The sequence below is a fragment of the Python bivittatus genome, unplaced genomic scaffold (genome assembly GCF_059951505.1).
Source record: "Python bivittatus isolate LINGU-HERP-01145 unplaced genomic scaffold, Pbiv_v1 ctg000970_np1212, whole genome shotgun sequence".
NCBI lineage: Eukaryota > Metazoa > Chordata > Lepidosauria > Squamata > Pythonidae > Python > Python bivittatus.
The window spans coordinates 4,399,416-4,426,531 of NW_028277121.1; the positions used below are offsets into that span (position 1 = coordinate 4,399,416).

General features: G+C 46.7%; 1 protein-coding gene across 1 annotated transcript; it reads left to right on the top strand.

Moving 5' to 3' along the window:
• The first annotated feature begins 23 nt into the window (after positions 1–23).
• On the top strand, positions 24–25,364 carry NOP14 (NOP14 nucleolar protein). The gene is made up of 18 exons (XM_088131231.1): positions 24–403; positions 501–635; positions 1,137–1,278; positions 1,680–1,816; positions 3,428–3,565; positions 6,620–6,742; positions 8,075–8,206; positions 9,126–9,351; positions 12,324–12,454; positions 12,561–12,646; positions 13,995–14,130; positions 15,955–16,056; positions 19,401–19,554; positions 20,217–20,376; positions 21,218–21,368; positions 22,921–23,036; positions 24,369–24,524; positions 25,094–25,364. Exons 1-18 carry the CDS (start codon positions 257–259, stop codon positions 25,185–25,187), a joined length of 2,466 nt encoding a protein of 821 aa, XP_087987357.1. The 5' UTR covers positions 24–256; the 3' UTR covers positions 25,188–25,364.
• The last annotated feature ends 1,752 nt before the right edge of the window (positions 25,365–27,116 follow it).

The window sequence follows — 27,116 nt, forward strand, 5'->3', positions numbered from 1 at the left end:
GCGCCGGGAAGGAGGGAGGGACGGAGGGAGGGGCGGGCGTCTTCTGGGGAAGGGGGCGCAGCGACCCCCCCCACCTGCCCGACCTGTGCGGCTCCCCCGCGGGCTCCGACGCGCTCCGGGAGCGGTGAGCTGGGCGGAGCCTCTCCGGGGGCTCGCTCCCTCCCTCCCTTCGCCCGGGGGCGGGGCCGCTGCGAGGGCCGCCCCACGACGTCATTACGGGGCGCCTCCCGCGGTCAGCAGCGACCAGCCAGGCGACATGGCGCGGCGGCTGCCGCCGTCGGCAGCGGCTCTGAAGAGCCCCTTCGAGGTGAAAGTCAACCGGGAGAAGTTCCCCGTGCTGGGGCGCAGGGCTCGGCACGCGGTGGGGCTGCCGGGCGTGGCGCGCTCCAGGGCCCACGCCAAGGTGAGCGGCCGGCGGGCGGGCGTGCGGGCGGCGGGGTGTGGCCCGGCCCGGCCCGGCCCGGCCCGGCCTGGCCTGATTCGCTCTCGCCCCTTCTCAGCGCCAGCGGACCCTGCGCAGGGAGTACCAGGAGAGGGAGAAGCGCGGCGTCTTCCGGGACCGGCGCTTCGGCGAGTACGACGGCGGGATGAGCGCGGAGGAGAAGGCCGCGCGGAGGTTCGCTTTGGAGCGGCAGGTAACGGGCGCTCCGCACCCTTCCGACCAGACCAGACCAGACCAGACCGGCCCCCGCCCCGCGCTTCGTTCCTCATGGAAACGGCTGGGCTGGAGCAGCCCAGTCCAGAAGCCGTTCCTGGAACCCCCAGATCAAGGTCACGTCGGCCGCAAGAGAAGCCGCGGCTTTTAGGAGAGGCGGTGACACGCTTTGCCTATTTATACGACTGCCGGTGGGCTCGAGCTGTGGTTGACGTGGAAGGAGCAGCTCGCATTTGCGTAGCTATAATTTTAAGATGTCTGCATCAATGAACATTTTGTACGGTTTTCAGGTACAAAGAACCGCTCAATATCTGCGTGCCATGCCCCCAATCTTGTCACCCGTGGCTCCAGTTCCAAGGAAATTCTCAGTTTTCAGACGTGACAAAAACAGATTTCTCAGAAGCTTTATAGATAGAAATCTTTACCAATCTAACCAAGATTCCACATGCATATATTTATATGTTTGGTTGTCTTGTTGCAGAAAACGTTTGAAAAGAAAAATGTTTATAATCTCAATGAAGAAGAAGACTTAACTCACTATGGTCATTCTCTAGCAGACATTGAGAAACTTAATGACATTGTTGATAGTGACAGTGATACTGAAGAAAAAGGAATACTATCAGGTGGGAAAAATTGATAACTGTAGTGGATCATATATAGCATGCAATTGTGATTTAATAAGATCTATGGCATGTCTTGTATATTGTAAATGAAATTTTGAAGTGCCAATACCAATCATTACAGAAGAGTAACTAAATTATAACACGATAGAATTTTATTCATTTTATAAATTGATACTTCCAAAAGTTTCAGTAATCAGTGCCATTTGAATCTGATCTCCAGTTCTGGAAGCTTGTGAGGAGAAAGATTAGTCATGCTCTCCTTCAGTTTTGTTCTTGGGCAAATTATTGACATTTTTTTTTTCCAGGGTGCTAAAGTAACACTAAAATGCCTTTGGGATGTTAGTATGCTGAGTTCTTATGATTCATTTATATCCTGATCAATTCAAATCTTGCATTTCCAGAGGAATTAACAGCTTCTCATTTTGGAGGACTCCTTTATAAGAAAAACCCCGCAGAACAGCAGAATGAAGAAGATAAAAATCCCAAATCACGGAAAGAACTTGTTGAAGAGTTGATAGCAAAATCCAAATGGGAAAAGGTAAACTATACTAAGTTTGAAATGCTTTGAAATTGAATTCAATACATTCTTCTTCTCTACAACAGGCAATGTGTAATCGTTTGTAATTTTCCATGAAGCAACTCCTGCATGAGGGGAATTATTAGGCTCAGTAGCTGCTTTGACAGGCATCTTTATCACTCTCAAATAAGGACTTGGTATCTATGGGTCAGATAAAATTATTATTTTGCCCTGTCGCTTTAACATGGTGCTTTTCAATTGAGTATTGTAGTAGTCAGGTGTAAGCAATGCACAAGTATATGTAAACCAAACTGAAGTAGTTTTTTTTTTAATTTATTAAATACATTGTTCATCTTAGGTCTTAGAAATTCACTTTCTCTTAATCTGTCAGAAGAGATTGAATCCTGCTGTTTGCTATCTGTATTTTCTAAGGCATACACTTTGATGGAACATAAGAAATTGATGTAAGTTCCATCATTAGCTGCCAGTTATTACTAAGTTTTGTATCAGTTTCTTATGGTGTGTTGATTTCTAGGAAATCCAGATAAGCCAGCAGGTTTTGTGGTGAAAGTTTACATGATTGATTGATTTATCAAATTTGTCACCGCCCATCTTGTGAAATGACTCTGGGTGGTTTACAGCAAGATAAAAATTCATTAAAATACAACATAAAAACAATCCTAAAAATAAATAGGTTCCAAGAAGATGGAAAATTGGGAAATAATTCCAGGGAGCATCATCAGGGGCCTAACCACTCCCAGGGACGGGTAGAGCCCACATCACCCCCCACACACTGACAGAGCCAGGTCTTTAAACCTTTTCAGAAAGCCGGGAAGGTAGGGGTCTGCCAACCTCTGGGGGGAGAATGTTCCAAATGGCAGGGGCAACGGCAGAGAAGGCTCTCTTCCTGGGCCCCGCCAGCCAACGTTCCCTCACTGACGGGATCCACAACATGCCCTCTCTGCCTGACTGGGTGGGATGGGTTGATGTAATGGGGGTGAAACGGTCCCTCAGGTAACCTGGAGCCATGCCATGTAGAGCTTTAAAGGTAATAACCAACACCTTGAATTGGATCTGGAAGCAAACTGGCACCCAATGCAGCTCCCTCAGCAAAGGTGTTACGTGTGCCATCCTAGGGGCATCTAATGTCCGTGTGGCTGCCTTCTGAACCAGCTGTAGCTTCCGGATACTCTTCAAGGGTACCCCCGTGTAGAGGCATTGCAGTAGTCTGACTGAGAGATGACCGGGGCGTGAGTGACTGACCGGAGAGCCTCCTGATCCAAGAAGGGGCGTAACTGGCGCACCACCCACAGGTGGGCAAAGGCCCTCCTTGCCACGGCTGCCACCTGCTCTTCAAACAGTAGTTGCGAGTCCAGGAGGACCCCCAGATTACACACCGGGTCTGTTTGGGGCAGTGCAACCCCATCCAGAACCAAAGATGGTAATGCAGAGGGGCCTCCGATCCACAGCCGCTCTGTCTTACCGGGTTCAGCTGAAGCACGTATTTGTAATTGGTCTCGTTTCCTTTTTAGTTCTCTGTTTTTACTTGTCTTGTTTGAATAAAAAAGAGCATTCACATCAGACACCTATTGTACAGGATACCAGTAATATGATCCCCCCCTTTTTTTAAAGAGAGAGCGACGGACTCAGAGGGAAAATACTCTAGAGCTTACAGAAAAGCTTAACAGTGATTGGAAAGAGATCCAAGCCTTCTTGTTGCAGAGGACCTCCAAGTCAGAAACGCAAAATCAAGTTCAAGAAAAACCCAAGGTGAGCTTTATTTATCTGTATCCCCTATCCAGAATTGTATTGTGGGAAGAAAGCTATTTGCTAGTAACATGCGCTTTTTACTGAATGTCCTGGAAAAACTGAGTCATTTTTCTCCCTTCCCCAGTGACAGGGAGATTGCCCTCAATTGGCCTGTGGGAAGACTCATAGAAGTTGCTTTGTTTTATAAAACAGTCTTGTGTTTTTACTGTAATTATTACTTATATATCGAAGGGACTGGGTCGTTTCTTGTCTAGTTAATGATGTCATCTTGCCGTGCTTCACTCCGTTTCCTAGTTATTTGTGAAATACCTGTTAATCAGGAGACGTTTCTGCTTGTGGACTGGGTAAAGGGAGTACTTTTTCATGCAGTGGCTAGTCTAGTCCCTCTTTATGGCCAAACCACCACCGTGTACCTGTTTCATATCGGTCACTTGCTTTCATGTTCATTCTACGTTGATCACCAGTTCATTCTTGATGCTATTTTTTCTTGTTTTGCTACACACACGTTCAGATTACTTTAAGGTTCTTCCTGACAACGCAACTTTCATTCACGTAGAATAAAGTGGGCAGAAGCACATTCTGATCCACAGCCGTTTCACTGTTTGGGTTACAACTGTTCCATTTCAATCCAGGGACTGCATTTGCAGGTCATCCTAGCGGGATGGAGCACTATGTTCTCTTAAGCGTTGCTGAGCTCTAGAGCTCACAACTAGATAACGAAGCCAAAGCTAACAAACTGCATCCTTCGCAACCTGAGGGTGCCAAGCAACACGGTGCCCCCAAAGCCTAGAATGCAGCCCCTCAGATCTCCAAAAGTTGGAATCAAGCCGCCATTTCTGAAGTGATGAAAGGGGAAAAAAACAGTAAATTTACGACTAGAATCAAACGCTCATTGTATTTAACATGAAATGAAACGTTTTGAATAAATTAATTGCAGACTTTATTTTGATTTTACCTTCTGTTATTGGCTGGACACCCACTTCATAAGGATGTCTGGGTTTGGGGATTAGGCTGGTGTTTAAAGGCTGCCAGTAAGACAATTGTCAGTGGGGTCTGAGGCGGAGCCAAGGGCCAAAAATGAGGTTCCAGCAGGAATTGAGGCATCAGAACTACAAGGATCAGAAAGTAAAGGCTGAGTTCACGCATGGGGCTTGGCCATCACGTGGATGTGTGATTTTGCCTTGGTGGATTATATGAATAGTAGTTCAAAAGAGGGTAAAGGGTTCCACTGTAACTTGGTTGGTTGATTCATTCTGCTAAGCCTGGGATAGGCCATCTACAGGCGGCCCCTGGCCGTCCAGGACTCACGGTGCTAAATTTGCCAAGGAACTGCCAGTGGAATTTCTTGCTGTGTTTTGGCTGATCTCTAAATAAATGAGGTATATTAAATTTTCTGGTGGCTTTAACAAAACTGATACAGCAAATTCACAAGGGAGCCCCCAACTTAAAATGGAGAAACTGGCTGCATTTACTTGCATGCTATAACAGTGTCCCTGTCAGGTTCAGCCCAAAGAACTCCCCGAGACAGTGCAGATACAGTTCTGTTGCGTTTATTAGCTTCCACCTCAAGACAGAATCTCTCCAGACTGAACCTAAGTTCCCAAGCCAGCGAGCTACAACACCATGAATTCCTTAGAGTGGTGCCAGTCTCATCTTCTTAAACTTCCCACACTCCTGTTGGCGGCTAAGGAAACGCTTATCTCCCCGAGCGTGGCCTTCATAACACCATTCCATCACAGTCCCGACCCATTTGCAGCCTCTTTAAAGTTACCACATCTGCAGACTTCCGTAGACGACGCTTGGTAGATGACAGGGACTGGTGTTCCTTATCCTTGGAAGCCAAAGCCAAGAACTCACATTGTGAATTCGCATGATGGATGATCTCCATAGTTCCATAGTAGCTATTATAACTTTAGCATTCCCCAAACAATATAGGGCACTGCTGCTGCCCATCCAGCTTTTCAGAAAGACTCCCTAATCCTGAGTCCAGAGGGCATAAAACATCTGGCCTTGCAACTCTGAAGAGCCCCCCGCTGTCTGGAAGATCCTGATTCTGAAGGCCTCTCTCACTGCCTCCCATGTAAACGGGTCCTGGGCCGTACCAAGCCACGGGTCCCCTCCCTGCCACCAGGAGAATGACCTTGGGAGTTGCTCTTGACAGGCTGGGCTCATGCATTGCACTGAGCTGCTGTTGAACATTCAGCCACTTGGTTGATAAAACGGTTGACGGTTTTGTGGGTTGCACAAACTCAGCTGATAATCTTTTGTGGAATAATCCGATTCAGCAAGTCACGGCTTTGTGTAATTTATAAATTCAGTTGTAGTTAATTTAAAATAATGATCAGTGCTAAACATGATTAGTCTCGGCAGTCCAGCATCGTTTTGAAGTGGGCTTGGTTGAAAATGAGCCTTGTTGGTTGCACCAGATGGCAGGACAAGCTGCTCTGAAGTAAACATGTCCAGAGCCTGTCTTTTTATTCTTGTCGTGAGATGGTATTTGGCTGTTTATTTCATTGTTTTTTATTGAAGATGTATAACTCTTTGCTCCTTTGGAAGGAAAGGGGAGATGTGTGTGTGTGTGTGTGTAAATATAAATGTAAACATAAATAAAACAGTAGGTTACTGTCTCTTTAGCTGGATATGCTAAACTCCCTTTGGTATAAAATAAAATTATATAATGGATTTTTTTAGCAGACATTTTTGGCCATCAAAAATAGTTTTTGCAAAACAAACGTTTGGAGTACATGTTAGGGTATGTATGTACTTTCAATATCTTGTTCCGCATAAGAAGCAGAACTGATCGTGGGTGTCTGCAGCAAAGAGAGCTTAAGCAAAATCAGGCCTTCCGTATTTGCATCCCGACCTGCGGTTTTTGCATTTCATCATTCACCCGCCCACCCACTGTCCCCAGATGCCTGTGCAATTGATTATTGGGATCAAATTGCTGTGTCCTTTGTGAAATATTGAGGAAGACTTTATAGCTGGAGGTCTGATTCTACTGTGGGATCTAGCACAGGCACCGTCGTTCTTATTTTTTGCTTATTGATTTTGCAGCCAGATGAATACGACATGCTGGTTAGAGAGCTTGGATTTGAAATGAAGATGCAGCCCTCAGACAGGATGAAAACTGAAGAAGAGTTGGCAAAAGAAGACCAAGAGAAACTCCTGCAATTAGAGGTATTGCATGTACTTGTGTTTTACTTAATCTTGAAATTCTTTCAGCAATTGTATTTATGCTTGTTTTTATCTATAATAGTGTCAGCTCTATAATAGGATGCAGATCTGTTCTGTTCATCGTTAGGAAAAACCCGTGTAATAATTAGTTGGTGTTTGTCCCTGGGCAGGCAGAGAACAGCTAAAAATATCCAACCACAGCTGCCTGTGGCAGTCTTGTGTTCCTTTCGCTTAAGAGGGCCACCTTGCCTGCCTTTCAATGAGTCTGGAAAACCTGGCTCTTCCCCCAGTCTGGCCGGCCCCTTAGGTTAGAGGGTGGGGTAAGTGGCTTCCTCCAAATGATCGTTGCTCTTTTTATGTGAGATCTGAAAGGCTGCCCCCCTCCCCCGCCCATGGCACTCTGGAAGTGTGCTATTCTCCAGGCCTTGGGGTAGGATAGAAGGAACCCCTTAGGAGATGTGTTTGCCACACATTCATATGCTTTGATGTTAGTGGTCTGAATTTGCCATTTTTGTTTATTTTTATCATATTGTGTTGGGTTTTTTTTTTTTTTAAATATTGTGAGCCGCCTAGGCTTGGTGCCAAAGTTGAATAGACTAAAAGTAATAAAATGCTGTTTTTTACCTGTTTTTACATCATGAAACTGCCCAGAGTAATTTTGGAGTTGAGTGGCCTAGGATTTGAATTGGGGAATCAGTTCTGGGAATAAAAACTGGCTGCCATGAGGAAGCCAATGAATCAGCGATCGTTCAAGCGCTAGAGTTCATCCAGAGCTTCCCAGCCCAGCGCCCGTTGGTGGCAGAATCCTGGAGAGATTCCCTCTGCAGTTCCGGTTCTGCCTGCGGGGTACTCCAGACTTGCAGTTCTGGAACTGCCCTCCCCTTGGCCTTTTCCTGGACTGAATGAGGAGGTGCCCTGTGGACAGTCTGTTGGCCTTCTCTTGGTGCTTTCAGTCTGATACGCCCCCACCCCAGTCTTGGTTGCTGGGTGTCGCTCCTTATGTCCATTTCCCACCCCCCAGATTTCAGCCCCCCTTCCTGGGTCACCCACCTTCCTTTTAGATCTGGTGATTGGAATAAATCTAATTTACTCCTGTTGAGCCCAAGCCATAACTAACAGACTTGAAACCCAGGCTGGGGTTTGAAGTGGCTGAAAAGCAGGGCAAAGAAAAACGAAAAACTCTCAGGATCATTTTTTCTTAATTGAGTTACGCTGGAGGAAGTTTCTTACTGTGTTCTAGTTTATTTAGTAGAGAGCTGTATTAATTGGGAATCCAGAAGTAGAGTCACTAAAAGAGCATTTGTAGCATCGTTTCAAGGATCTGTTTCCTTGCAGGCTGACCGCTTACGTCGAATGAATGGAGATGAACAAACGGAGAGCAGAAAGAAACCGAAGCACATGTCAGCTGATGATTTGGCAGATGGGTTTCTCCTGCACAAAGATGACCGACCCTTGCTGTCTTACAGCGTATGCTTTTCGTCCTTTTTACATTGCAGAGGCCCAGTTTAGTCTGAAGGCTGGGTGTCTTCCTAGGGGTGCTTATGAATTCTGCTTCCTTGTTGCTGCACAGCAGCCTCTTCCTCCCTCCCGCTTCCCAGATAGGTTGGATCTTGCTTCCTATAATTCAGCGCCATGCTGGATTATCACCCCAAGGTTTTAGGCTGCCATATCCCAGAATTCCCAGCAACAGGGAATCCAGACAGTTGCCATTCTAACAGTGAGTGCGCCATTGAGAAAAGCGGCTCTCCGTGTATTGTGCACAGCTGGGTAGAGTGGACCACCAGAAAATCCATGGGGTGTCTCGTACAGGACTCCAAACTAAAGCTCTCTAACAGATAATGTCTAGCTGCCCCTAGACACGTAGAGATATCTAGGATCCCACCACTGCTGTGAGCTGTCTTACTGTCAGGAAATTATTTCTAACATTCAGTCAGAATCGGCATTCTTGGAACTTAATCCATTATTCTGCACTCCAGAACAAGGGAAACTTGGCTGTCTCTGTAGCAACCTTTCTGGTGTTATCCCCCATCTGGTCTCAGAGAAGAACATTGCATTTTCCTTTGTTAAATTTCATTCTGTTACACATTTAACAAGATTGTTTTGAATTTTGAAATAATGCATATCTATTATACTACAGCATATGATTTGCTAGAGAACAGCAAGTAAGGAAAACAGAAAGGTTGTTCACCTGTTGATTTTCCTGTCTATGCTCACTAAACTGGTACAGTTGTGTTTATTACTGAATATTAGCAGGGGAGGGGGCTCTTACTACAGGGGGGTCAAATTCCCTTCTGAGGAGGTCATCAGCAAAGTTGTCTGTCTGGTAAGCAGTTGATCCATTTTAATGCACCAGCTATCTAATTAAATAATCTCTATGATTTCATAGAGTGACAAGGATGATGAAGATGGAAAGGGAAAGGAGGAGGATAGTGAGAACAAAGAAAGTGAAGAAGAGTCTGGTACTGAAACCGAGGCCAGTAACAATCCCTCTGAACGTGACGCCAATGAAGAGACGATCGTGGGAAAGATGCTTTCAAAAGGCAAAAGGCTAATCGAGAGACGAAATGCTGTCAAGGAGGCTGCCCAGCTGGAGCTGCCGTATTTGTTTGCTGGTAAGAAGATCTTGTTGCTGCCCCGATCGGAAGGCTCCGGGAAGCCTACGGTGGCAAAAGTCCAATCTGCAGCAGTAAAAATAATGCGCGACCAGTTGTGAAATCACAACCCTCAAACTGGCAGAGGAACAGCAGCCCTGAATACTGCCCCTGCTCCCTACAAGCTCAGGGGAAGAACAAGGTCTTAACCAGTTTCTGAAAGAATAACGGGGGGGGGGGGGGCTTCCTCGGCTCCCTCAGTGGACAGAGGGTGGGTGTCTTCAGCAACGGTGGCCCCGCAGGGAATGGGTGGAGGCCAGGCAGGCTTTACAGAAGCCCAGCCACACCGGACATGACCCAGAAGCAAATCAGCAACGTAGAGCTCTGTCGGACTCACTGGAGTCTACCTGGAGCTGAAAGTGACCTTTCCAAGCCTGATTCTCCCCAAATTCTCTTAAGCCAGATTTACTGAGCTGGGGATGTGGTTACCAGAATTCCAGCAACTGAGCTCTTTCCCATTTACAGTCAGTGCTTCCTGTGGCCGTTAGCATGGAGACCTTTTGGTTTTCCTTCTAACAGCCTTCCAGTCACCCATTTCACTGATAATGGAGGAGATTGCTGTTTACATACCTGTCTCTTCTTCCACACCTGAATCTTCATTAAACTGGGAACCAATTGCCACAGTATTATTCTGCTATAGCTTGTCTCACCGATCAGGTGGCACCTGCATTTTGCTTTCAAAATTGTTTTCGAGGGCAGTCCCACATTCAGTCCAGGCCTGAGCTGATCAGGGCATGAATCACTGGTGGCAAAGCCACCCGTGCCAGACAAACCACAGCCAAGGATCTCCTAGCCATGGTGTTTCATCCAGGGAGTAAAGGCAGAGCCAGTATGAGTTCCTTTCTAATGTTTCCTTTGCTTCCCAGGCTTAAAACATACTTTTGTAACTGTTACCGCATAGTTTCTCATCTCTGTGGCTATCCACAGTGTAACTCTTTCATGGTTCAGGGTGGAGATCGCAATTGGGTATGGTCAGCATATTGAGGATTGTGATCTTCTCAGAACCTGGGAGGGAGGAGGCCCTTTGAAAAAGCAAGCTCTGAACATCTACACATCCCTTCTCTATCACAGAACCAGTCCCATTAGCTCTCCTGTCCATCAGGGATGGTGAGCAAGAGAATGCATAAAGTTCCACCATAGCAGCTCAGAAATAAATTGGGTTCCAAAAGTGAAGAATTCTGGTCTTTGACATTTCTATATTCTTATCCCTTTCCTTTTGAAATAAATTTGATTTATAGAAGACTGAGAATCTGTTTTCTGCTACTAAGAGCTGGACAATACCCCGCCCCGGATGAGTGATCTCATACAGATGTTCAAAAGAGCAGAGGAGAGGGCTGAGACCTGGAGTAGCCATCTGCTCATTAGGAAGCAGCAGAGTCACTGCAGAAGAGGGCCCCCAACCCTCGCAGGCAATCCAGAAAGGTTCAGTTCATAAGTGTTGAACTCTGTGACGAAATCGGATGTCCTCCACTTCCTTCTTCGGGGACAGAGGCGCCTCCACCCCAGGGAGGCATTCGCTGCTGCTTGAACCCAGCTCCTCCCCTCCCTGGCAGCTCAGATCAACTAGGAGAGGCAGTGATAGGTGGTTGAACGTATCCTGCAGGCTTCTTTAGAAATCTCTTGGATTAAATGCATGCAAGTTTGTTTTGATGAGCAGCATATAATATGTTCACATTCCCCAGGGGAAGCCTTTCCATGGTGCTTCCAAGAGGGAAGAAGTGGGTCGCAGCAAAATAATTTTCCAGGTTTGTGATCAAAATGCAGACTTGCTTAGGAGGGAGGTAACTCCAGTTTCATCACTGACTGTGGGGTGTTAGCTTCTAGGATATATTTAATTGAATCCATTCTTCCTTCAACCTGTACAACATTGCCTGTGCCACTGGCTGCCACACAGCCTCAGGCCATAAAAGAGCCACTCCTGTGTTTAATGGCTGTCAAGGTGTTTCATGAATCTAAACCATGTTCAGAAAAGCTTCAGGTTTATTCAGGTTTTCTTTTGCGTACTTAAGACGGTTACTTTTATTATGAGGTTGGAGAAAATGACAACTTCTGACAACTCTGATGCAGATCACTCTTGTATAATCAGCCCTACCCTGTGGGGTTTTGTTTTGCGGATCAGACCAGTCTGGAGGCAGTTCTGACAGAAGGTCTTTTGGTCTTCAGGCTAATGAACCATAGTTCTGTATAGGAAGGGGGTGCTGGTTAAAAGAATATTGGAATAGTAGATTTATTCAGGTTGAATATTGTTCAGTATTGTTTGTTTATTATATTTCTAATATGCCACAATCTGTTAGTCTCTGGGCAGCTTACATTAAGGGGAAAAAATTTAAAGCATCCACAGTAAATTTAAAACATAAAATCAGTATTAGGAATGCTAAAAATAACGTCTCAGAAAGATAATAAAAGAACAGCCCCCAACCCCATTTTAGGCAGCCTCTGCAGGCGCAGAGTTCTTAAATGCTTGATAGTGGCAGCTCTGCTTTGCCCTGTGCTGGTCAGATCCCTGTCAAGGGCTGGGTCCAGCGCGCGGCATCGTGCTTTATGGAAGAGCACCGTCTCTGAAATGCCACCGTGTAATACTGCAATGTGTAATTGTGTCATGATCCCCTGTTCAGGGGAACGTCAAAATGAATTATTTTAGTAAACAAGATTGTATGCCATGTGGTAGGCTATCCTATATATCTCTGTTCAGCTGGAGATTTCTGCCCCCATAGCAACTTCCTTTTCATTACATTATAGTTAATTTTCATTCATCTAAATATATTAAGTGTAATGTTTTGTCTCACGAGTACGGATAGAAAGGAAGCTGCTTTTCCATTCATATCTCATAGCATTTAAGCTAATGCTTACTCCATTTTTACCCAGATGGCCATTTTAAGCTACTTTCTGGAATACTTCTAAAATTTCCCCAATATCTTTCGTTGTTTTAATAGCTCCTGAATCGTATGAGCAGCTTCAGTCTTTAATGTTGGGAAGAACAACAGAAGAACAAATGCATGTCATAGAAAGAATTCGGAAGACAAATCATCCCAGTCTTGCTGTGGGGAACAAAGCAAAGTTAGAAGTACGTTTTTGCAGTCATATGTATTCATCAAAGAACAATGCAAGTGTTTCCTGTACAGTGATTCAGAATTTCATTTGTTAATCATCTTAAAAATTATATTTCACAGAAACTATTTGGATTTCTTTTGGAGTATGTTGGCGAGTTGGCTCGTAAGGAGCCACCAGAACTGAAAACAGTTGACAAGCTTGTCGTGTAAGTATGGCACCTTATGCCTGGGGATTTCAGCCTCTAAACAGCTGTTGGATTATGCCAAGCTAAATACAAAATGTGCAAGAGTTTTGCAGCAAAGACAGAACTTGGTCCTTTCAATCAACATCTTCCAAGTGCTGCAGTGGAGCTGCTTGAGGCTGTGGCTGGGTTGCTTGTTTCAGACGTCTTCCAGCCCAGCCCAGCCCAGCCCAGCCCAGCCCAGCCCAGCCCAGCCCAGCCCATGTAACAGTCAGAATCAGTGGTGTCACTGCTCTGGTTGGTCTAAAGTCAGTGGGGTGGTTGGGGAGGGGAGCGCTGAGAGAAAAGCAACACCAGAGCACGTGGCTGGATAGAGATAATTGCTTAGATTCAATAGAAGAGAATCTCGGCAGCTCAGGGTTGAACAGTGGCATCCTTGGTACTCTCTGAGCTTGGCTGTTTGCTTGCGGACGTTTCATTACTTGACTAGGTAACATCGCCAGTGCTAGGGAGTGTGGGGTTTGCTCTCGTTATATACAGTATCCAAGCACACTTACACAGCAGCAGCAGGACGAAGACAGCAAAGATCAGCTGAGGGTGGCAGGGGTAGGCGGTGGCGGTAGAGGGCAGGGCGGGGCAGCCAGAAGGGCAGAGGTGGGTGGGGATAGGCGGGTGCGGGGAGTTGAAGCGCAGGCGAGCGCGGCAGGGCAGTATTGGGTCAGATGACTATGTCCAAGTATATGTTGACTTAACTGAGTTATACATGTTCACTTATAACGAAAGATGCTGTTCTAAAAAAAAGCATGAGGTCCTGGCCTAACAACTGCGACCGGGACTACTGGAACTGCCATTGCTAAATGGTGCAGTCACGTGACATTTCGCCTGACAACCGCTTTGCTTAGTGATGGAAATTCAGGTCCCAGTTAGGCTCGTTAAGTGAGAACTACCTGTACTGATGGAAGGGGGGGAATATTGGCAGGGCATGGCTCCCCTAAACTTAAAGGGAAATATTTCCATTTCCATCCAGCCTTTCTGAGAATCCTAGTTAGATTTATCTGGGCCATTTTCAGACTAGCCTTACAATGCTTGTAACACTAATTGGGATTCTTACAGTAGTGCATTTTACTTAAACGCAATTCTGATGTGTGAATTTATCAAGAATTCAAGCTTGTTGTTAACATCTTGGTTATTCTCCCAGATGGTTTAAGAGCTGGTAGATTTTGTGCTTCAGGAGCATCAGTTTATTGGGTCAGATGAATATGTGCAAGTATATGTTGACTTAACTGAGTTATACATGTTCACTTATAATGAAAGATGCTGTTCTTAAAAATAATGCAGTCTGACACTGACTTTATCATCTTCTGGTTAACAGAATCTTGTTCGAGCTTTGCCAAATGTTTCCTAAAGCTGCAAGTAATCATATGAAGCTTCTCCTTCAAGATGCTACACATAGCATGGAAGAAATTATAGAAGAGAAAGGTCTTCTGGCATTTCCAGAGTTAGACATGGTATATATTACATTTTGGCTATTTAGCATATCAGAGGGTGGGAAATGAAAAGGGGAGAAGTTGATATCCTCAGAAGAGGACCAGAGCAGGCAGGAATGTCAGTCCGGCTAGCAAAGACGGGGCAGGCAGGAGGCTGGCCAAGGGCAGCTCTGCTACCTGTGACAGAGGCATTCTCCTTTCTGAATACGATGGAAACGGGCTCCTGCTGGAACCTTTGATCCATCTCAGGCCTTGTGGTAGGAAACCGGTTTCACGGCAGCTTCTGTCTAGGCAGGCGAGCAGTCCTACCTGCCTTGTAGGCGGCCACTGTCGCTTGGGCTTCTGGCAGAAACCCTCTCCCTCCATCCTGCTCGCCCCGCTTGACCCAGCAAGGCTGGAAGAGGATCTTCATCTCCTCCTGCAATGAAGCCCTTCAGGGAGCTGACTGAGAGCTCCCTCCCACCTTCTGGGTCCCTCCGGCTCTTCTCTTCCTCCCCTGCCAAAAGCTTAATGGACACCAGCTTTGCGCTTCTTGGATTCAGTGCTGCCGTGCCAACATTCACGTCTGAGGAGAATCTCAGCACGGTCTCTCCCTCTCCAGTCTTGGGGATCACCTTTATGGCTCTCTACAAACACGGTGTGCCTTCCAGTGACAGCGACTGCTGGCAGGCTTTCAATAAATTCCTCTGATTTACCAGTGGAGGAGTGGCAGCGCCTGCGACTGGAGGGCACACATCTGTTGAGACCCAGAAATCTGAGCACAAGAGCCCAATCAAAAGCATTTGGCTAAAAATACAAGGAACAGCAATGATGGGGGTGGGGGGGGAAGGTTGTAGATCACCACAACAGGCAGAAGATCTGGATAATGCCCTCCTGCACTAGATAACAGAATGTTCAGAGAGGAGAAACATGGAAATAACGGGAGACTTCAACTAGTGTTGATATCAATGGAAGACCCCCCAGAGTCCACTGGAGTTGGATGGCCAATAAATTTAAATAAATAATAATAACATAGCTGAACTGCAAGTTCCTAAAACTTCCTCAGTGATTTTGCTGACTGCTTTATTCTCTTGAAGGCTAAAGGGGACACAAGGAGATTGGCTTTCCTAATAGGGAAGAGCTGTCTGGCTGAAGAGGAAAAAGCAGTGGGAACCTTGGGAGGAAGTTGGGTTCAAGATCCTACAGAGAGAGAAATTGGAGTACAGCCTTTCAGGCACACTAGGTTTCAGAGAACCAGTAAGAGAAGCGGTAGAAAGGATCCCATCCACAGAAACCCTCAGGTCAAGGGGAGTGCAGGAAGTTGGGAACTTCCCAAAAATCAGGTAGTGAAAGCACAACTGCACTGTTCTAGTGAGAAAAAAAGGATGCACAGGGATCTTTCAGCAGAGCTGAAAGCAGATCTGAAAGAGGGTTAAGGGGGAGATGTATCAGAAATAGAAAATCACTGAGGGGTGGAAAGAGAGGCTGCCTTGGTAGGTAAGAGGAAGGGAAAGGAAGGGTCGTGTTGCTGCGTGGAGAAACAAGAAGAACAGTAACAGGTGGTGGGAGCCCGCAGAGCTTCTTAGCTCCTACGTTGCTTCAGTGGGTTCAAGCGGATGGAAGGAGAACTATTTGCAGGAGGGGACGGCAACCGGGGCAGATGGAGAGACAGTTAGGGAACCCGTGGTCACCAAAACTGACTTCAACAGCCATTGCATGCTTCAGCTGATAAAGCACAATGCAGTGGAACTGATTTGCACTCTTTTCTTCCAGAATACCATGGTGATGGATGCTGCAAGAGTAAATCGTAACTTTATTTAAAACAGAAGGAATTTCATTAATACTGTTAACCTTTATGTTTTTCAGCTGCTATATTTGAAAATTATTACGGTTCTTTTTCCAACTTCCGATTTCTGGCATCCAGTAGTAACACCATCATTGGTTTATATGAGCCAACTGCTGACAAAGGTACATTTTCACCATTTTTCCTGACAAAAAATTTCACATAATCTGGCTAAAAAGTGTAAAGGTGAATTTGAAATAGTAATCATCAATAGTTTTGTTTGGCAACAATACTAACAATAATTTGATTTGGCCAGGTGATACATTTTAGATAGCTCATGTAATCCTCACATCTTCTAGTTTGTTTATTGACTATTTATTTATTTATTAAATCAATTTGTGTGGCTGCTGATCTCACAAATGCAACTTTGGGCAGCTGACAACACATTAAAACAATTTAAAAAACAATATTATCAAAAAATAAAAAACCAACACTGGTCCCCAAGGGCAAACCCAAACAAAGCAATTGACAGAGACCTCTCAGTGGGCCATCTAACCTCCCAGCCCTCAGCCCAGATCTTCAGTGCTTTACAGAAAGCCAGCAGGCTCTGGTGGTCCAGGTGCTGCAATGGAAAAGGCACGCTTCTGAGGTCCTAGAGAGGTGAAAATAAGCAAACTTGGGAAAGAAAGTTCAGACCGGAGTTTTGTTTTTCAACACCTCATTGAGAAATGTATGAGTGAGGAAGTTAATTGTGCATTTGTTGGTCTAGGATAAAAAATGGACATAGTTAACAGGCTTGAACTATGGAATGTTTTGTATGAATACCAGGTTAAAAGTTGGTTGCCAACTGAAGCAAGAGGGATAGATGATGGAAGTGAAGCATGGATAAATCGAAAGATAGTTCAGCATTGAGCAGAACATAAGTTATATGATGTCCCCATTACGATTTAATGTATTTAAGGATAAAAGTATAAGGAATGCTTGTAGTGACATCGGGGACGTTCATGTATTTGTGTGTGCAAAGGATGACCTGTTGATGGCTGAGAACTTGAAATATTTGCAACAAATGTTATTAGATTGTATGATGCAACAAGGAGTATGAATCTGAGAATCAGTGTATCAAAACCCAAGATAGCTGTGTTTTACGAGGAAAATGGAGTGAACAGTTGCAAGTTATACATAAACAGTGAAGAACAAGAGCAAGTCCTGGAGTTTGTGTCCTTTGATTGAATGTTTATTAAAGATGAGAAAATGGTTCAAAAAATTCTAAGATGTACAAACCAGCTAGGTAGGGTAAGGCTGGTGGGGGTCTTCCCTGTCTTCAGTCTTCCACCAACAAGGACATTTATTCTCTGCAATTCTACTGTTGCTTCCTCTGATGGCCTGGGTGCCTGTTCCAGGTTGCAAGCAACTTCCCGTACAACACCCATCTTTTCCTCCCCTTCCTTACTTAGTTACTCAGCCACTGCAGCTTGAAGTCTGAAAAAAATGGACTTACAACTGATCCTCAAAGTTCCAGCCATTGCAGTGCCTCTGTGGTCACGTGATCAAAATTCAGACGTTTGGCAACTGGCCCACATTTACGACTGTCCCCCCGTCCCTCCCAGCTGACCTTCATTGTCTCCTTCGCCTGTCTCCCCTCTGCTGGGTTCGCCAACACCAGCTGGCCTCAAGACCTATGACATGGGGGCTCTGTCAACCATGCTGTGCAAGGCGCCCTCACCACCGCCTCCCTCTCCAGCTGTCTTGCTGCATGGGAAGCCCTTGGCCAAGTAGCCGCCAAGAATCCTGGCCACGCGCAGTTGAGGTGCTGCGGAAACATCCCTGCCTCGCTGCCCAGTGGGAGGGTCGCCCTGGCTGACAGTGGCACACAGCATGGAAGACTCGCAGCCCTGGCCCCTTCCCTTCCCAGCGGGGCAAACAGCACCCAGCTGCCTACCCACAGTCCCTAGTGCCCATCCATGGCACCCACCCCCTGCCTATACTTCTCACCTGCCAACCTGCTTGCCTGGGACTCCTGCCTCTTCTCACATCATGGTCACATGAAATCCTCACTTAACGACCTGTACAGTCCTGGGGTTACGACAGCAACCAGGACTGCCAGGATTGCCGTCGCTAAGCGAAGCGGTCATATGACATCACACTTTACAACCACATCGCACAGCAACAGAAATTCCAGTCCCAATTGCTGTCGTAAGTCAAGGACTACCTGTATATCCCATTAAAAGAAGAGTGTGTAAAAGTCCCTCTAATCTTTTCTGTATGCTTGTTGGGGTCTGGTTCCCGTTATTGTCCTGCTGTTTCTTGTTGCTTGTGAGAATCTGCTTCAGGTTGGGTGGTTGACTGTACGTAAGGATGGGCTTGCCACCCAGGGCCTGAGAAAGTGGAACTGCCCCTAAGGATGGTGATCAGGAGCCCCAGGAGAGTCCTTAGCACTTCCCGCACGTCCTGGATGTAGGGTGGCTCTTCGTTCCAGGATCCAGGGAAATGTTCTGCATTGTGATACGTGGGTTTGGTTCTGGCTGTCTCCTTTGCGACAGAGGAATCTGCTGTGAAGCTGCCAGACAAAGATGTGAGTTCCGAGGGGGCGGTGGCAAGAAGGAAGCGGGACAGTAGTCTTGTGATGGGCCCTGCAGTTGTATATCATGCCTTCATATTTGGTTTATTTTATTTTATTTTATTTTATTTTATTTTATTTATTTATATGTCAAATTTGTATCACGCCCAACTCCCCCACAAGGAGGGACTCTGGGCAGATCACAACAAAACAATTTAAAATCAGTAAAAACGTAAATAATACAAATATAAAATACAGTTATTAAATACAGTAAAATCCAAGAGATGGTGATATTATTTCAGCCTGTGACCAGATAATATCGGTCAAAGGTAAGACTGAGGAACCAGCCAACCCCAAAACTGACTATTCCCATCCCCATTGGTTCATCCATGATCATTACAGGGCGGGACAATTCTCTTTCCTTCTTAAAACGTTCAACATATTGAAGAACTGTCAAAAGAAAGTAGCACCTCTAGTTTCATATTTTATCTTTCACCTTTTTCAGTGAAGATTCATTTCTAACTACATACAGTTGGAAGGACTATTCAGAACATGTGTTATCTGTATGTAGGAAGGAAAGATAAACCAGAATCTTAATAAGCTTTTAATCTTCACATCACCTGTGGGAAAGATACAGAAATCATGGTACAAAATTATGGTACAAAATTCTTGTTATTGCCCTGGAAAAATCAGGAAAATGCATTAAAACAACGCCAGAGTGGTGTAATAGTTAAGGTACTGGAGAATGTCTGGGGAGACGCAAGTTCAGACCCGCCCTCAACCACGGAGCCTCCACGGATGGCTTCGGGCCGGTTGCTGCCTCGGCCCAGCGACCCCACAGGGTGGTTGTAGGGAAAAGGTGGAGGAGGAAGGGCTGTGTACGCGGCCTTGGGACGCGGGACGCGCAGGCGGTGGCGTCAAGCTCATGAAGTGTAGACATCACCTGAGTTTTCTGTTCTGGCTGTTTTTTAGTGCGCAGTAAGAACTGAACAAGATGTAGTGAAAGGGCTGTTGGTTTGCTGTCTGTTCCTGGAATATACATCCATGTCTCAAAGATTCGTCCCAGAACTGGTCAATTTTCTCCTGGGAATCCTTCACCTGGCTGTACCTAACAACGAGGTCCAAGGTAGCAACTCTGGAGTAATCTGCAGGAATGCGCCTCCTGCCCTTCTCTTCCCCCCCTTCCTGTCCCCCCCCCCCCCGGACTCCTGGAAGGTGCCTGTTAAGACACGGCATAATACATTCGAAATTCTTTTCATGTAGAAGTGGTGAGTTAGTGCCTTGTAAATTACTGTAATATTTGCAAGATTTATCATACACGTAATTTGAGGGCTTTTTGACAGACACCCTAAAGTAGTTTGTGTATACTGACTTTTTTATTATATTTAGTACTTTATATAAATTATACATACCTGTATAGAATATCAGTCAATACCAGCGGGATGTAAACTAACGAGAATAATTTTAACAGCATGTAAGCTATAAAATCACATACACGTTGTAAATATAGCTAAATAATCATCACGATTGTAAGAATTGACCAAAAGTTTACCATACTTAATACAGAGATGTTTTACTCTTCTGTTCACCAGCTGTATCTATGAACTCCTTGTTCCTTTCTTTCCCCGTGTATCTTTCTTTGACCGAGCATATCAATTCATAGACTTCTAGGTACTGGAAAATGTTTGATGCATTTATATAGTAAAAATAATGAGCATGTCTGTATATGTGTAAAGTTAATGAGTACTCTCAGTGGAAAATTAATATAGGTGTGTGTTTTTATCTCAGGTTATACTTTGTTGCCTCCTTTCGCGTCACTAAGAAAACACTCAAACTTGCTTGTGGTCTGTGAAAAATCAGGGACAGAAACATGGCAAAAGCAAAATATTTCACTCCATATTTTAAGTAGATCAAAAGGAAAAAGCAAAATAGAAATGAATAATCTGAGGTATGTTGTACATATTTATTTATTTGTTTATTCATCATGTTTATCTAGCTGCCCATCTCAGAACACGTACAATGAAAACACATCATAAAAACTAACCATTAAAAATGTTCTACAGTCAAAAACACCGGTCAGACTTACTAGTGACAGAGGAGCAGAGAGCTATGTTGTAGGTGTAAATGTAAATCAGATTCTGTTGTGAGAAATGTTAGAAAATACTTCAGTTTTATGAGTAACAAAACATTTTCACATCTTTCCTTGGCATGGTTTTTGTAGGAGTAAAATAGATATTATTGGTTTTTGATATTATTAAATGGTTGCTGTGCAGAGCATTTATAAGATGTGAGTAAACGGAAGAATCCAACTCTACATTCAGAGATGTATTTCTTAAATTTGAAATTGCTTATCATCAAATCATAATCTGCACAGCAATAGATATTTTGAAATCTGCTCCAGAGCGATACTCCGGTGAACCGACGGTTCCTTTGGAACATTGGCTAGATGTGCAGGTGTGTGCAGTCGGAGCTGGTGGGGCCGTCCTTCAGGGAGCCTTGCTGTTGTGGGGGGGAGGAGGGGGCTGCTGCAGGCAGGCTCCTCGCAATCTTAAGGGTCACAAGTGGCTGGATGGAGAAGCTTGGCCCTCGCTACCATCCCCAGCATCACGTGGTGGCCGAGCAATATCAAGTGGTGCAAGAACAGGAAGGGACTGGATTTCAGGCCTCCTCCCACTTCACAGAATTGGGGCCCCAGCACCGTGTAGGCCGAGCGCATCATCTTCTTGTCCTCCCTGCAGTGTGGGGTTGTGGCCAGTCAACAGCTAATGCAAAGTGTACATCTTTCGTAGATTGTCATGTGTTGCTCTGTGTCTGGACCTTGTTAAAAGATGTGCGGTTCTTTATCGGGAGCTCCCGTCCTTCCATGAAATCACAGACCCCATCCGGATGCTCCTTTCCTCATTCATACCTCGTTCAGTCAAGTATCCTGTACAGCTTCAGGTAAGGGCCTTCCTCCTCCTCCTCCTCCTCCTCCCCCCCCCCCCCATGAGCCTGTGACTGCCTGGACAAGCCCCTGCGGTTTTCTTGGCAAGGTTTTCACTAGGGGGTTGCCTTGCTCCCTCCTTCCTAGGACTGGCAGAGAGGAGTGGCCCAGGGTCCCCCAGCCGGCTTCATGCCTCAGGCAGGACCAGAGCTCACCATCTCCCGGTTTCTAGCCTGGTGCCTTAACCCCTACACCAAACTGACTCTCTTTTGCACATCCAATTAAATCATAATCACGGTCTTGAGAGAAACTGCCACTAGAAAGAGGGCATGTTGTTCTTACAGGGGCACCCATTCATGATTCCAGTTCATACTTCGAAAGCCCTTGAATGTGACTGAGTCAAAGCGTTTGCCAGGAAGAATCGGGCCAAAGTCCCACATGAGAGACTGGCCACAGTAACTAGAACGGCAGCAATTGCAGCACAGGGTGGCGCAAAGTTTCTGAGTCTGGGAGGGTGGCTCCTTTTTCACCCAGCGCATTGTACGCTAAATGTGAAATAAACGAAAGAAGCACCACTTCCTTGTTCAGTCTCCCTTTATGTACAAGTGGGACTGGTAAGATTCAGTGTCAAACATGCAAAAATTCAGAAAATACCAAAGGGGTGAGTACATTTTCACCAACGTGCATATCAGAAGGACGCTGCGCCCTTAAAAAAAAAACTCAAGTTCAGATGCACATTCCGAATAAATCTCTGCTGAAAGGATTGCCAGTGCTACTTGGAAGCGCAAAGGAAGAGTGGTTAGGAGAAGGGGTTGTTCAACGTCGTACCCATTGGGTAGGACCTCTGCAGGCCACGAGAAAGATGGTCAGAACTGTTGTCCGTGGTCACAGAGAGTAGGACTGGAAACAACAGGTGCAAGTTTCAACTACCCGTGTTTCGTGTAGATGTAAGGAAAAACTTTCTGATGGTGAACTTTGTACAACAGTGGAACTATCTAGTTATGCGAGTTGTAGGTTCTCTGTCTCTGGAGGTTTTTAAGGTTTTCCCGCACATTGCAAAGGGTTGGACTTCCATCTTCATAGCCCTCACAGCCACTGTGGCTCTGGTGAGAGCTTTGAGATGATAAAGGAAGTGCCAAAACCTGACAGAAGGGGATCCCACCATGATGTTAGCCTTGCAAGATAGTCCAGACAAAAGCACAACCAGGAGCACTAGCTCTATCTTTATTGGAAGGTTGCGTTAACAGAATCTTGCAAGACTGGACATATTGCACCCCCTCCTCTCTTTTTAGTCTCTGGAAAACTAGGGAGGGTCCCTTCCGAAACGTTTCCCACGCCCTCCCCCTTCTGTGGGCTGAGACCTCTTTTACATGCCGGTTGTCCCATCTGTGGCTCTCCCTCCTGTCTCCCAAGGACATTCCCCCAGAGATAAGAAACAGGTGGAGACTGCATAGCTACCCTTAAAATAAATAAATAAATAAATGTCCCCTCAAAATCCCCTTAGCCCCCCCCCCATCGTATTTGGCACGAAAAGCTTACCATTCTTGCTTTTTATTTTGGGACGTTTAGGAGTTATATGACACTGTTTTGGAGAAGCTGGATGTCTGCAGGCAGTATGACCCATTGGTCTGTGAAAAGAGAAAACCTGTTCCTTTGAAGCTGTACACTCCAAAAATAGTGAAATTGTGAGTATCTCAAAATGGACATAGATGTCATGCATGGCAAACTAAATTTTAAAAAAACAGTTCAACTGACAGTTCTTTTATGTCCTGGTGGCCTGATTTATGCTGTTGAAATCCAGGTAATGCAAAGGAGAAATGGTTTGACTGTATCCAGGGTCTCATTCTGCTGCTGAAAATTTATTTGAAGCATCAATACCATGTACTGGAAAATTGTTCTTCAGAATTCTTTATTTCTGTCATTAGAAAACAAATGACAAGGAACAGGTTTTATAGACAAAAAAAGGTAGAGAATGCTTTTAGGGAATACACTTCTGTTCACATTCTGAGGGTTATGAGATGAGTGCGTAATAAACTTCAGACTCACTGAATTCGTGAGGATGTTTGCCTTTGTAAGGGAGCCGGCGTGGTGGGGCGGCTAAGGGTCTGGCCAAAGAGCGGGGAGACCCAGGTTCTCATCCTCCCTGGGCACAGAAGGCAGCTGGGGGACCGCGGGCCAGCCACTCGCTCTCCACCCCCAAACAGTTTCGGGCTCTGGGCCCCGCAGTGCATCAGGTGTTGATGGCTTTGCAGCCGAGCTGGACAGACCCTAAGAAGAAGACTGCTTTAGTAAAACACCTAGATAGATAAAGAAGATAAAATGTGGCTGTGGAATTGCCTGTGGTGCTGTGGCCGATTCTCCAGTGGTTGTTCGAGCCTCCACCATTCGTTTGCCGATCGGGGAGAGCGGTTTCCCTTCCCACGCGTCTTCTTCCTCTGCGGTCTCGGGGAGCGTTCCGTCTCTGTCCTTCGAGTTCAGGTTGAGGCTGTTAGCCGCTGCCAGCGTTAGATGGCTGTAGAAGCCAGACGCAGGTTGCGCTTCTGTTCCTCTCCCTGCCTGGGCGGAGGGCAGCGGGCTCTCGCAGACTGGCCTGGGCAGCCGGGGAGGCTCCGGATCAAGAACCACCTTCAGAAAGCTCAGAGGAGATTCAGACGGGACTAAAAGGGGTTGTGTAGGGAAGTAAAATGAGAATTTATTGTGATTTTTATTCTTACTACCCCATTTTTTATTCGTAGACTTCTTGGTGTTTGCCTAACTAATTTTTAAAAACAAATTTCAGCAGCTGAAATACTCACTTCAGCTGTAATTTACTTAATAGTGCAACCTATAGAGATGAAAAGTAATTAAAGCTTATATACTCTGGAAAGGTTCTATTTAATATTTTTCTGTCATGGCTTTTCCCCTAAACTATGGAACTGAACCAGATTTCCACTTCATGCAGTGGAAGTGCCAGTCTCCTTATCAAGTGAGTAAAATTGGAAGCTCTGACATTCTGACCGTAGACTTTCTGATTTCAGGCTAGAATTCGGAAGAAAACAAGGCAGCAGTAGGCTGGAGCAGGAAAGAAAGCGCCTCATTCACAAGCACAGGCGTGAACTCAAGGGAGCCGTGCGCGAGATCCGCAGAGACAACCAGTTCCTCGCGAAAATGCAGCTTGCAGAAATCGTGGACAGGTAGCTCCATCGGATACCTGCTGGACGTTTGTGGTTTCATAAGAAAAGCAGAGGAAAATACTGACGGTTGGGAAAGAGTCTCTGCCTAGAGAATGAGGCTTTGAAATCTCACAGATCTGGGCGTTTTGATTTATGGTTGCTGGTACCTCGTAGCGGGCCCCGAGCAAGTTGTTATAGAGAAAGGAGCGATAAGCAACGATTGGTAAGGTTTCCAACCGTTGTTAACCCAGCAGGAATGAAATCATTTTGGGGCCCGATTACGAACTGTGGAAGGATACTCAAAACAGAAGGAAACGTGAGCATGACTGGGTGGCTTATGAGGATCCTTACAATCACAAGACATCCAGGCTGTAAATGGCTTTAATTTGGATTCTGGCCCTGAATCCAGCTCTGGGATTCTGTGTGGACTTCTTGAGAATGTCTTCAGTCTCCCTCCGCGTCTCCAGCCGTTAATAATTCTGCAGGAAAAGAACCACTTAGTTCTCCTAACTTGAGACAGGGAGAGAGAAAAATGTTTCACTGGTATTTTTGTCTCCAAATATAAATGGAATTTGTCTTTGCTTTTTCAGGGATTCTGAAAGAAAAAGAAAAGTGAAACAACTCTTCCAGAATCTTGCTCAGCAGGAAGGAGATTGGAAAGCGACAAAGAGAAAAAAGTTTTAAATGTCCGCAGATAAATTATACAAAAGGAAACCAAGAATATTTCAATGGTTAGAATTGCCTGGAATATTTTGATCGTTTTAAATAGGGGTATAGTACTTCTGGATTTAAAAAAACAAATCTCCACCAATGCATTCTTGTAAGGGAGAAATCACTTTCTAAATAAAATGTTATAATATATTTGATAAATTTTGAAGCCTTTTTGGCTCAGTTTGATACTTTGACTTTTTTCAGAATGGGTGAAAATGCCTGGGCTCAGTGCCTCCTGTCCCGAGACAGGGCCCAACCTGGGCAGTTGGAACTCCATTTCACTAAGTCTAAAAAAGCAAGCTCCTGTGAAGCCGTCCCCTAGAAATCGGCCAATCGTTCTTCCCAGGAAAGGCCGCTCTTCCCACGGCCAGAGCCTGCTAGCATTGAGGCACTGAGGGCCACGGTGCGTCAGGCGACCAGGCTGGCTGGGCGAAGCTGCGCCCTGGATGCGAGCTGGCCAGGAGTTAGGGGTTGGGGGGTTCTAACAAACAACGGAGACAAGAGGATGAACTCCGAGGAGAGGGTAGGAAGATGTGAACCACGCGCAAGGCAGCGGGGCCCCTGTGGCCAACATGGGCCGACTGCTGAGAGAGAGAAGTCTCAGCGCAGGAAGGGAAATCACAGGCCCGGTGGGACGAAACTCGCGAGTGGTGTGCAAGGCTTGAAGGGCAGAGCTTATTCAGAAGGACAGAGGGGAGCAGCACTGTATGTGCAGGGAGGGCACGCAGTGCTCCTACTGAGGAGGTGCGCTTGCCACGCCCAAGAGCAGCTCTGGGTGAGGCTCTGCTGAGCCAGAGAGACGGCCCTAGTGCAAGTCTTTCAGTATCCGGGCACCTGCTGAAAACCCAAAGACTGCCAGGTCCCCCCAAATTCCTCCTGGGTCTTTTATTTTCCGAAAGGTTGAAACACGGACGCTTTTCGACACTTGCAGCTCACTGACAGGAGAGAGCCAAAGGCGGATGAAACCCTGGGAGGAAAGGGGCCCAGCAGAAAGAGAAACTGGAGCGGTCAGGAACCCTCGGGCCAGAGGGAGTGCTGGCGGATCAGGAACCTTCAGAAACAAGACACTGGGCGTACAATCACAAGCCCTGTGGATGCCGAAGGACCTTCCCACTGAGAGAATCCTTGAAAGGGGCGCAGGTGGGAAAGGGAAGGCGCGTCCAATCTCCGAGGAAGCGCAGCGGTAACTGTTGCAGCAAGAAAGGAGGGCCGCGCAGCACACAAAAGGGCCTCGAGCTCGCAAAGCAGAAGGGCCCTCGGGGCTGCGTGGGCGGCAAGAGGGAGGAGCGGGCTTCCTGCCTGGGGAACAGGGATGAGCTGCCGCTGACCCAGGAGGAAGCAGCAACCCAGGCAAGGGAAGGGATGTTAGGCAGCCCTCGGACCCCGTGAACTCCAGGATGAGCCCCACCTCAGCTTCGGAAGAGCCCAGGGTGCTCCGGAAGGCCAAAGACCTTTCCTGGAGGGCCCCGATCGGCCCCCTCGCCAAGACCCTCCGCGATTAAGTGCCCGGGTGCGCGGGCGCCTTCTCCGCCCACGGCGCGCTCCCGCTCAGCTCCAACTCCCGCGCAGCCCCCGCAGGCCTTCCACAGGCGCCCCCTCCCGCCAGACTCAGCGGCGCCTTCCAGGACCCCTCCGCGAACGGCTCCGGCCTCGCTCCGGGAAGGGCGCCCGGCCGGCCGCTCAGCCGCCGCGCCGCGCCGCGCCACGCCACGCCACGCCGGGCAGCAGCCTCCCGACGGCGTCTCCGTGGAGAGGCTCCGGCTCGCAAGCCTCGGTGGTCCCGCCGAAGGGAGACATGTTGCAGCCAGAGGGAAAGGAGGGCGCCGCGCCAGGGCTCGCGCCTCTTCCCGACGCCGCGAGCCGCCCTTCCCCTTCCCCTTCCCCGGCCCGAGCGCGCGCCAG

Coding starts and splice junctions, on each gene's coding strand:
- NOP14 (XM_088131231.1), top strand. CDS start 257: ATGGCGCGGCGGCTGCCGCCGTCGGCAGCGGCTCTGAAGAGCCCCTTC. Junction 12,455..12,560: donor GGAACAAAGCAAAGTTAGAA/GTACGTTTTTGC, acceptor TATATTTCACAG/AAACTATTTGGATTTCTTTT. Junction 24,525..25,093: donor CTTGCAGAAATCGTGGACAG/GTAGCTCCATCG, acceptor TTGCTTTTTCAG/GGATTCTGAAAGAAAAAGAA.